The sequence below is a fragment of the Cheilinus undulatus genome, linkage group 17 (assembly GCF_018320785.1).
Source record: "Cheilinus undulatus linkage group 17, ASM1832078v1, whole genome shotgun sequence".
In the NCBI taxonomy this organism is placed as follows: domain Eukaryota; kingdom Metazoa; phylum Chordata; class Actinopteri; order Labriformes; family Labridae; genus Cheilinus; species Cheilinus undulatus.
The window spans coordinates 17592376-17604780 of NC_054881.1; the positions used below are offsets into that span (position 1 = coordinate 17592376).

The window sequence follows — 12405 nt, forward strand, 5'->3', positions numbered from 1 at the left end:
ATAAAAATACAAAGGAAGAAGTAATTAGGAAAAATTGTACGGATGTGAACCCTGAGAGTTTGCCAATATGAAGAGATAAATATTGGAGAATATATATATATGTATTTTTTTTATTTCAGGATACTCCAACTCTGTTTTTGCACCAGTTTGATAGAATTGCCCATTTTGTATTGCACGATGGTGTCTTTACTGTGTTATATGGCAAAATAGACCCACGGTCCTCATATGAGGACATTATTTTTTTTTGACAACTACTTGTTAATGAGATCCAATGTTTAGTTATTATACTTCTCAGGCTTTTCTAATCCCAAATAAACATTAGATATAAAGATGAATAACAATTGAAAGCTAGGGTCTCAGGGGGTTAAGGTTTGATGAAGGTTAAGTTTAGGCACACTTTAGTCACTTTTAACCTTTATAGTTTTAGTCTAGATTTAGTTAGAAAATCTCAATAACTTTTGACCTTTTTGTCTTTATTTATAGTCAGAAGGTGTGTTCTCTTTGAACTCATTTAATCAGCCATATTGTAAAATAAATATGACTTATTTTAATGCATAATCTGTAGTTTTATTTATCTAAAATACACTGTAATGCAAAGTGGAGAAATATCATGTTTTTTTGAACGTCATTTGATGATTTCTTATCACCAAAAATCTATTGTTATCCAGTTTAACATTTAAATCTAAATTTGAATTTGCTGCAAAATTAACACTTCTTTGTTATAAAAGCTGATTTTTGTTTCTGATGGAAAGAATGTCAGATCATTTGCAGGTTTTGTTTTTATGCAGAGCTGCATGCATTGTTAAATCTAAAGGCGTATTTATACGTGTTTGTGTGCAGTCTTGAATTAATTCCCTAAAATGCAGCAGTGTCTCTGTGTGGTTATATTTCGGTACCGTGCAAAAGTACATTTGCATGTGTGTGAGTCTTTTTGTGTGTGTATACAGGGCTATATATATGCCATGTATACGTATTGTAAACAGAAAACCTCTCTGCATGTGTGTTGCAGTGCATGTGTGGGAGTCTTTGTGAGTTTGCCAAACTGGTCCAGCTGGCATCAGTCGCCGTCGAGGCCGCTGTATCGGTCACACACCACACACACACATGGTCGACCACATTCCCATTCTGTACGCCTGTAATTATCAACCTCTTCTGCATCGACTACCATGTTGGCGTGTATTCAGCACTGGTCTATACACGCCTGATTCAAACCCTTCACCACGTACACGCTTCATTTTCCTCCACACACGCTCGCTATAAAACCCTTCCATTTCATCTGGTACGGCTGCACCCACCGCAGAATGTAATTACACACTAACCGCGGTTTGATATTTAGACTGGCTGAAGATTTAAGGTTTTATCCGAAAAGGAGGTCTGCGTGGAAAAAAAATAGGCTCGAAGTGGTCCCGCAGCTCGTAGCAGCCTGTTCAGAAGCTGGAGAGGAAATTAGCTTTGTTGTCTTCAACGCTGCGGCGGTCGGTGCATTTTCCGAATTCATCAGACACCTTTTTCACAGCCAGACGCTCCGGGTTTGTGTATTAAAACGCAATGGGTTACCTGCCAAAGAGGCTTCACCTTCCTGTCGTGTACTGATCAATCCTTGGCCCACGTTTCAAGAGCTGTGATGTCTGATTTCAATCAAACACATGTTTAAACATGTTTGACCAAAGATGTTCTATAAAGACAGCCGGGTAGGTGAGGATGGCTGCGCTGTGTTTTCTCACATTCATGAAATGAGTGTCAGGAGGAGGTTAGGCTGAAGACACCTGCACATTATAATGGAGAGGAAAAAAAAAAGGACAATCTGATACCAAAACAGAGTTTACAAATTTAAAATCAAAGCAGAAATGGAAGGAAGAGGAAATGCTGTCATTAGAGGACGGAAGCGTGTCCAGAATTTCGTCAAATTATACCAGAGAGCAGGGATTCAAAAACTTTTTCTTGCCGGGCCCCCACTTTGTAAATGTTTCTTTTTATGACTCCAAATGTAAAGCAGTCAATGATTTTAGATGTAGCTCATGTAAAAAATAGGAAGTATTCAGGAAACTAATAAAAGTGTATAAAGGGTCTGATTTGGATGTAATAATAAAGACATAAATATACAGTGGGATCTATGAGGATAACTCCAAATCTGTAAAAACTGTTAAAATCCTTTACATTATTCCCAAAGTCTAATGCTAGTGATGTCAGCTAACATGACATCCCAATACAGACTGTAATTTGGAAAAAACAGAACAAAAGATGTGTTACGTGGTCTGATCTGCTTAACTAGACCAGCATTAAGCTGTTAGTTGTGGTAATGACAGTTACTTAATGTTGCAGCAACATCAAGGACGTCGATCGTCGATGGGTTAAATGTTGAATCATCAGAGTTGAATCAAAACATTTTTCATGTTTCAGGCCCGTGTGCACCGCTGGTGCTTTTATTGGTGCTGGCAGCACTCTCAGCTAGGGTTTGGTATCATTTGGGTTTTTCCGATACGATGCTTAATCAATACTTTAACATCAGTGTCGGTGCCTGAATGGATACTTTTAAAAAATAACTACAGACTTCAAGCTGAGCTTTGTCTCAGAAGCTCAACACCGGGATTGCTAGGAGTCAAAGTGTAGCTAAGAATTGTCATTTGCCTTAACCTCCTAAGACCCTACATGTTCATATGAGGACATCATATTTTGGCTTTTCTGAAACAAGTAATTATTATTATTATTATTTCTGCAATTAGAATTTTTAACATAATTGTCCAGACTGTCCATTAAAGATAAAGTAATTTGCTTGAAATGTTGGGAGAATGTGCTTTGAAATTTTCATGAACTTTCATGGATAATAGGAAGAATTTGCTTGTGAAGTGTTTTCATGACATTTTTTGGGAAAGTTTAGTGAGAGTTTCATTGAAAGTGAAGGGGAAATATGCTTTGAAATTCTACGGTATTTTCATGGGAATTTGTGTTGATGTTTGTAGAAAATTGTCTGGAAATTTTTTAGGTATTGTCATATAAATTTGTGAACTGTATTGTTAATTTTTGGGAATGTGAACGGAAATTCTACAGTATTTTCATTAAAACGTCATTGTCAATTTTGGGTGGGGTGACCTTTGAAATCTGTTGGGGGAATGTCTTTCATGGGATTTTGTGTTTGTGAGATTTCAGAATTTTCAGAAATGTAATAAGAAATTTCTGTGGGAATTTGCTTTAAAATTTTGGAGAATTTGCTTGAAAATGTACAGGAATTTACATGGAAGTTTCAGGAAAATATCTGGGAACGTTTGGGTTTTATGATGAAGTTCTTTTGAAACATTTGGGGAATATTTGTGGGGAAAAGGGAAACTTTTTGTTGGATACTTTGTAAATACTTTAAGAATTTTCATATAAATTTGATGTAGTTTCTTTGAAATTTAGAGGATTTTTTGAAAGGAAATTTCAGAACTTTTAGTGAAAATGTTTTTCATGCATGCAGATGATTCCCCCATCCCTCTCTTAGTGGCTGACACCATCTCTGACTGACCAAAGACCTCCAACAACTGAGCAACTGGTCGACACTCAGCCAAAACATCTCCTCTAAAACTGATCCAGTGCTGTATTATAGGAATAGCACTGATTTATAAACAAAAATCAAAATGATAACAAATGGAGATTAGGTTTGGTATTCTTTGTGAATGGTTAGTGTGATCCATGGAGGGCATTTTTCACACACACACAGGATGAAAATACACCTCATGTGGATATCTCTTGCAGACACCTGAAGCACACTGACGCGACCAGCTAATGTCACAATTTCATAACAATGCACTTGGCACTGGCCCAGGTGAAAGTTTGTCGAACAGAACGAACCCCCCCACCTATGAGAAGGGGCTCTTTGATTGGTGGCTAAGTGGGGCAATTAGAGCCAGCAAATGGTCAGCTATCTAACATTAACCACCCTTTATTAGCTGCGGCTTCTTTTTTGAATAGTTCAGATTCTTCAAGTGACACACTATTAAAGTGAAATATGACATTCCAGCAATGCACCAGCAGTGTTTGTAGTATTGTTCTTTCTATCTCTCTTCTGATGGGTAGAAAATTGAAGTTAGTTTGTGAAATCTAGGTGGATCTTGTGCAGTGTTTCTAATGAGTCTCCATGGACCAACAATGGTCCAATGGGAGAACGGCACAGAGCAGAACAATCCCGTAAAGGGAAAACCTGCAGCAAACCAGTGTAGTACTGACAACGAGGAGGCTTTTGTTGTGTACTTGGTCTTCTACATTTTATCCAGAACCAGTCATTATTCAGGTCAATTTCGACTAAAGCAGTAGGATGCTCTTTCTTCATTTTAACAAGCTGGAAGGGTGAAATTCAGTGGTGATCTGAGACGGATTACATTTTGCTCATAAATTCCACCTTGGAGCCGTACACCCTGTTCTGTATTAAGTCTGTACATGCAAAGACACTAAATCTACATCTGAAAGAAGGCGGAGACTCAAAGTGTCTGCTTTGAATCGTGTAGCATAGAGATCCTCTCTCCTCCTCTCTCTCAGTATATGATCTATACGTCGCAGGCCGAGCAGATGTCTGTTTTGTTGTTGTGCTGTGAGATCAGCGAGTACTAAACACACAGAACATGCACACGCTGAAGCCTGTGATATGGAGGGCTGGCTTTTGCTGGTTTCTACTGAAAATCTTTGGCTGTTTTTACTGAACAAAGTGTGACTGAGTGATCTTTTAAATCAAGGGAAGATTGAAATATAGTTGTCTGTCCTTTTGAGGTTTACATGACCATCAGTGTAAATACAAATACTTTTCAGCAACTCATCAGAAGTGCAGTGTTCATCCTGATGAATCAAGACTAAATATAAACAATCAAATCATTTATTAAAACAAGTTGCTAGACCATAAATTTTCTTATACAACTGGATGTTATAATTTGGATTGTTAGTTAAAGATTAGTTGAAAGAGAATAAACATTTTGACTACAAGTACAGACTTAAATGTAAGGACTTTCCTCAAACATGTGTCCCTCATCAGGGGTGGAAAGTAACTGAAATCAGTGCTTTTACTACAACTAAAATAAGTTCTAACCAGTTTTAGCTGTACTTTTACTTGAGTACAGTTCTCTTGTACTTTTTCCACCTTTGTTGACAAAGCAGAACAAAGAGAGAGAATGATTCCACGTCACATCCCAAAACAGCTGTTGAACTTTCCTAAAAAAGGGAATCTTTGATAGCTCAGAGTAAAACAGTTCAGAGTTGATTTAAAAAAATAATCCTGCCCAGAATCTTTGTAGTCTTTCCTTTTTGTTGCATTTTAAAATTCAAATATATATTTTCATTCGGTTTTTTTTTGTATTCGATTAAGGGGGACTGACTCCCTGTTTGGATACAGGCTTGCTTTTATTTTGAAGGAAAATAAAGAACTTGGGATTGATCAATGATTGTAGCATGAACATAACCATGTAAAAAAGAGCATGTTATGGATTTAAATGGGAAAAGGGAACAGTACAAACTGAAATGTACTGATTTTCGCTATGGTTGTTTTATTCAGGAAGTTGTCATATAAACTTCTCAAAATCTCACTGCATGGATGACAAACACCCTAAAACAGTAAAGCATCTGCACAGCCCACCTTGAGCATGATGTCACAGGAACATAGCTTCTTGTCAAAATGGTTAAATGAGCAATACATAGTAGTAGTAGTAGTAGTAATACATAGAAGGTAATCATCAGTTTTTCCTTATCCAGATGATCATTTTGTTAACTGCTCTGTCTTGTCTTTTCTTTCTCCCTCCTCCAGGAAAAACAGAGAGGAATTCGTACTCATACGGCAGAGAGTCCAACCCACACTGTCACCAGGTCAGTCCAACTCCACTCTTCTTCTGTCTCAAACACAGAGTGGGTGTATCGCTGAGCTTTAGGGATTTTGTGTCAAAGAAGGGCGCATGTTCGACTTTCTCCACAGTCAGTGGCTGAAGTCTTTTATTCACTTGATGGATTTAAATGCCTGTCTGCTTGTCATTTTTGTTTGCCTTGAATATTTTGAGTGAGAGCAGCTATTTGCCATTGAGGAATGTTTTCTATGTGTATTTCAGGCATGTGAAAGGACACAGCTGTACATTTAATAGAAGTTTGACGGTTAGCACGCTGAAAAGAAAACTAAAGCTAGGCCTCAATACACCATTCATACACATTTCATTAATTCAGATTAAGAGTCATCTTTGTATTGTTTGCTGATATCATTATTATTACCCGTTGAACAAGGACGTGGTCTCAGTTACATCTCTCTTTGGTTTCTGAAGAGGTATTATGAGGACCAATGATGGTGGTCACTTTGACTTCTGCTAACATATGGCTCATCATGTCACAAAATAAGGCCTGAAGAATACCTTAGTTGCTTAAATGAGCCAGTCTCATTTAACATAACACCTGCTATTGTTGGAGGAAGTGTCGGCTGCAGCAGTTCTGGTGTGGGAAGTGTAGTTTGTTTGACTTGCGTTGCAGTGTTAGCTCACTCACAGAAAACTACAAGCAAAATGGCTGCCATGTGTGGTCAATACACGGTGCTTATGTCCATTTTCTGCTTAAAAAAACCCCAATAAACAATAAAAACTTAATGTGAATATTTATACATAAAATTGGTCTATTGTCATCTTAGTTCTTACTCCCACCTACTTTTTTCCACTATCCAGTCCCCATCAAGTGATTGAATAGTGGAATGAATAGTTGGAATCCTGCAGGAATCCTGTATCCCTGGGAACCGCCCAAAAAATGTCAGCCTCTACCCCAGACCATCTAACTGCCACCACCATGTTTGACTGTTGGTATGAGGTCTTTTTTATGAAATGCTGTGTTTGAGTAACGCCTGATGTAATTGTACAAACAGTACAAGTATCTTCCTCCAAATTCCCCCAAAGAGATCATCAAGATCTTTTTTGTCAAATGTGACACAAGCCTTTGTGATCTTTTTGATCAGCAGTGGTTTTGGGCTTGGAACCTTCTCATGGTTGCCATTTTAACCCTAACCCTAACCCTAACACTTAACTGAGTCCAGTGAGGCCTGCAGGTCCTTAGATGTTCTGGGTTCTTTTCTGACCTCCTGGATGAGTCGTCAGCGTGCTGTTAGTGTAGTTTTTGGTAGGCCGGCCACTCCTGGGAAGGCTAACCACTGTTTCAAATTTTCTCCATTTGTGGATAATGGCTCTCACCATAGTTCACTAGAGTCCTAGAGCCTTTCCAGACCGATAGATGTCAGTGACATTGTTCCTCATCTGTTCTTGAATTTTTTTAATGGTGATATGGTTTGTTGCTTTTTGAGATTTTTTAGCCTAATTGTTCAATTTAAAGGATTTCTTTATTCAACAGGTCTGGCAGTAATCAAAAGTAGAAGTTAAAGAAATCCCAATATAAATCAAACCGGAAAAACCCAGAATTTGTTTGTCTAGTCCAGTGGTTTTAGAAATTTTTGCCCAAGGCACACCTAAAGTTAAGCCAAGGCACACCATATTCATATGGATGCAAAATAGACACTTTCAATAATGACAGTCAAGGCTGCTCATAAGGGTGGATAATGGTGAAACTGTGATTACCAATATATTTAACCCAAATAATAAACATTCTAATCAAAGCAACAAAAATGAGTTTTATTTATTTAACCTTTGGTAAGATATAGCCTTCTTAAAAATGTTATCCCATTAAAACAGAATTACCTTTATATTGGTAATGTTAACAATGTTGATTGAAACACTGAATTAAATAGTTAGGAAAGTAATGTCGGCATCATAGCGAGGTCATAATGAGCAGAAACATCAGGATGTCTGAAAATAAAGTGGAATACTGAGACAACTTTAGTTGAGAAGAAGTGAATAATTGTGAAAAGAGATAACAATTATGTTGATGAAGAAAATTGGGCAAAAAGTGGCCAAACGTGGGGAAAAAGAGCAAAAATGGGTTGAAAAAGATTTTTTTTTTTTTTTTTAAATTTGGCAAATTTTTGGAAAGAAATGCACAGAAAATAGCAGAAGTAGGCATAAATTGGCAAAAAAGTGGTTAAAAAATAGGTAAAAGTGGAAAAAAGGGGTTAAAAGTTATGAAAATTGGGAAAAAAATGACAAAACAATAACAAAAGTCGGTGAAAAGGTTTTAAAAAAAGGCAAAAAAAAAAATGGGTTAAAAGTGGAAAAAAGGGATCAAAATGATGATTAAAAAAAACTGGTAAAACAGTGGCCAAACAATACAAAAAGTGGTGGCAAGGTGGCAAAAAATGCATAAAAGTGGCAAAAAGGAGTTAGAAGTGATGTTAAAAATTATCAAAAAACTGAAAAAACAATATCAGTGAGCAAAAATGTTTTAAAAGGTGGTTAAATGAGTCTAAAATGGCAAAAACATGTTGAAAGTGTCAAGAAGGGTGCAAAAATAGGTTATGAGTGGCAAAAAGTAAAAATTCTCAAGGCACACCTAGACTTCCCTCAAGGCATACTAGTGTGCCTTGCCACACCATTTGAGAACCACTGGTCTTGTCCATTATGTCCAGCCACCACCCCAGGCAGACTTTCACTCTTTTCAATTTGTAATTCCTTCAGGAATGACACTACAGTGGCATCTATGACCAAATGCTTTAACAGGACACTTGTCAGGAGTTAGAATGAACTCAAAGTTTACTTAACGAAGCGTAAAGAGAATCAGTTTATATATGTAAATCATTCAAACTACTTCGAACAACAACAGCTGCTAGCATTTATATTTTTCCAGAGACATACCTCAACTTCACCACATATCCTCAACTTCACAAAACAAAGAATTTAAACTTTTCATTGTTTTATAAAGTTATTTTTACATGCAGTGATGGCACCAGGTGTTCAGATTTTTTGAACTAGCACTGCCCATATCTCTTGCCATGCATCTATGAAAAGATGATAATTAAGCAAATATACAGATGTTACTGTTTGATTCAGCTGCTGGAATATTAAACAGAGAAGCTTGATGTACACCGTTTAGGTGTATGATCCCCAGCAGGTATTTGAAATGAAAATGTCTGATCAATACGTTCCATTCATGTACAGGCTGTTGGACACAAGTCTGATATTATGGATTTATTTTCTTTTTAATCTTGAGCGTCTATTAATTAAAGCTTATCAAAGAACTATATTTTCTGCTTATGCAAATCAGAGCTGTGTAAAAAGATGTTAGGGATTATGATGAATACATGAAGACTGTAATATTTCATACAGCAGGGAAAGATGTTAAGGTTCAATACCAGGGGAATAAGAACATGCAAAGTAAATCCAGATACAGTTTATGTACAGTAAAAATGCAGCAGAACTCTTTAAGCATGCGCATACTTTAGTCATGCATTTTTAAATCCAGCCTACATCTATTAACTCAAAATGCACGTTTTTATCACCTGAAAACCACAGAAAAACAGAAAGGCAAGTTTTAACAGGTCACGTTGAAGCCCCATACGGAACTTGGAACTATTTCAGTCACTGAAAACAGAAAAGTTGCAGCCAAACTTTCACTTCAGTGATGTTTACATGCTGATTTATCTACAGTAGAGGAGAATCTGTCTTATACACCTCTGCCACCATAAAGTATGGACAGTTATATGTATTTATGATGTGTTTGGGTCAATAGGCCCTCATTAGCTAAGTCATGTTACTCGATTGTATTATCAGGATCACTAGCAGCTGTCAGTGATTTCAGATTACTCAAATAACATATGTCTGAGATGCTTTCATCCAAATTGGCTGAATGGAAGCACATTAACCTGACATGCCAGTTAGACTGTTTAATATGCATTGCATGGGATATGTCTCACACCCATCTGGGCACCTGACCGTTGAAATTGTTTGGGAAGGACAACCTTTGTAAAAATCTCAGAGGTTGATTGGATGCTTTTACCTAACTCTTAACTATTTGAACAAGCTGCATTATTTTATGAAGTATAATATTAAAATTGAACCGTATTGTATTCAAGTTAAAGGCTATTCGATAAGGAGTTGTTGCACAGATATTCTGAACTGTCGCTCCTTTTTAACCGTGTTTTTTGACCATTTTGTCCTGTACTCGATAATGCAAACACTTGCTGTGCTTCCTACAGGGGCATTTTCCTGCGTTATAAGTTTTTGACTCACAAGAAATTAATATTTTTGGGGCTTTTGCTGCAGCCTCAAGCCAAAATTAAGGCTTGAACTTTTTCGGACTTGCAGCAAGCAAGTTATTGTTTCATACACACGTTTAGCAGGTATACTAGTTGTAGTGGAGAACTACTCTCATGTGATACTGAGTCAGATCATCCCAGCTTTCACATACTGTCAGCAGGAACAAGATGAAAAAGCGGGTTGATTCATGCTGTTTCACCTGACAGTGCTCAAAAATACCTGCATCTGGCTGGTGGCAGGTGCTAGTACCACAACTCGCCACAGTAGCCCCTATGGTAACTACTAATGCTGGAGGTCAGATGGTGAAACAAACTCATGCCGAAGTCGGTCAGGAGAAGAGTAAAAACCATATTTGTATGAAGAAGTGCTCTTCTTTGAATAAAGAAAGTTGTCCAGTTCTGATAAACAGCTGCTATGCTATACTATAGCTACCTCCAACAGCTTCCTTTGTTTACCAGCTTGTAGTACTACTAAACCCCACCCACAGCTACCGCCTCATTCTCCCCAAGTGATGCTGATTCATCCAATCTGTTCTCAAGCCAGATATAGTTGTTTCAGACTGAAGCTTTGCAAGATGGATCCACCTGAAGAAATACGAAACCTGGTCAATCAGTTAGCTTTGCAAGGTTAGCGATGCATAGCTGCATGTACTTAAGGCTACCCTGTGAACTGATGAATTTCAGTATTCTGCTATTAATCAAGAGCTTTACTCATGTCTATCCAGCCTTGCTCAGACTGATGGGAGTTATGGCTCTTGTTGGAGATCCAGATTACTGCTAGCCTCTTAGCATCATCACTAGCAGCTTTATCCACACAGCATATAGAGTAGGGCTGGGAAATTAATCGCAAATTAGATTAAAGCGCAATATGGCCTGCTGCAATTTTCCAATCAGAGAAGTTGCAATATTTCTTTACCTTGAAATGTGTCAAAATATCAGTTTAATAAATCCATTTTTTGCAGCAGCAGAGTTTTTATGCACATTATGCAAACATTCAAGTGTCAATTTTTTAATAATGGTTTACAAAAATGCTCTTTTTTGTATTTTATGTATGTTTTTTTCTTAATCAAAATGAGTGACATAAAAATGATAATGCCCTTACACAAAGCAAATGACATCACATTTGCAATAGGAGCAAAAATAGTTAGCTCATTCTATCTAAAACTGACGAAGCCTAGCGTTACTTCACGGAAATCCTACCCCAGCTGCGATCAGCTGGTAGCCAGACTCACCTCCCCCACCCCAGCCGCCTCCTTTATAGCTTAAAGCTTGTTGCACCCCCATATTCAGATTCATGCTACTATGGATGGTCTTATTTATGGAATTATTTATTGCTTGAATTTGTTGAAAAATACATAAGATCAACCCAAGAATAATCGCGTATTAAATCGCAATATTTTGGAAAAAAATCACACTTAGATTATTTCTGCGAATTGTTCAGCCCTAATATAGGGCCAGTAGGAGAGCAACAGTGCATGTGTGCAAACAGCCATAGAGTCTTTATTTCTTGTGTTATGTGTATAAAATGGTTGAGAAGAGAACATGAGGTCCATGTCTGTATCTAAAAACTGACATTAAAATATAAAATACCTTAAAATCTTGACATAATTACATTTTTGATTCCACGTTTAAACACCATGCTTTGTGTTTGGATATGAACACCAGTGAGGAGGGACACAGAGGTTCTGTCTAATAACAGCAGAAGAGGCTGCCAACAGGGCCGATCAAACCAAACAAAATGATTGACGGTGGGCCAAATCTCGTTGCCCGGGGCAACTGGGCAACCGTTACTGTCGAGCGTTGTGAATGAAGAGAGGACATAAAGTAGTTTGAAGGAAACTGAAGAGAAGCAAAGAATCCCAGTGTGGCATTCGAAGGACTCGTAGTAGTTTTTCAGACTGTGGGGAGAAAAGACCTTCTCGTCTTTTGGGTCTTTTGGGTTTTTTGATCTTTTTCTTTCTGCAGCGAGGACACGATTTGGCCCTGACAGCCCTCCTCAACAAAGACGCGCACAAAGAGGGAACATGCCGGTCATATCTGCCTCATGCCAAGTGTGTCAGTTCTTCTGGATTGTTTTTCATATAGACGCCTTTCTACTGCTGAGGAGAAAGTAGCTGCAGCTTCACTTTAAATTTTTAAACATCAATAAGCTGACTTTTATGCCAATTTGTTGATGAATTTTAGTGTGTTTTTATTCTTTTATATATCTTTCTGTCAATGTGATTAGACAGACTCATTGTTTTCTCAAGGACATATTTATTGATGCTTTAACTCTTATACAA

The 12405-nt window shown here is 37.5% G+C and overlaps 1 protein-coding gene across 4 annotated transcripts in view; it reads left to right on the forward strand.

Annotated features, from left to right (window-relative positions):
• Positions 1-12405, forward strand: part of LOC121524730 (transcription factor 4-like) — a 349074-nt gene that overhangs the window by 138536 nt on the left and 198133 nt on the right. For all 4 annotated transcript variants that reach the window (XM_041810216.1, XM_041810213.1, XM_041810215.1 and 1 more), the window contains one exon: positions 5765-5823. In XM_041810216.1, coding sequence (XP_041666150.1) covers positions 5765-5823 — 59 coding nt within the window. The remainder of the gene's footprint in view (positions 1-5764; positions 5824-12405) is intronic.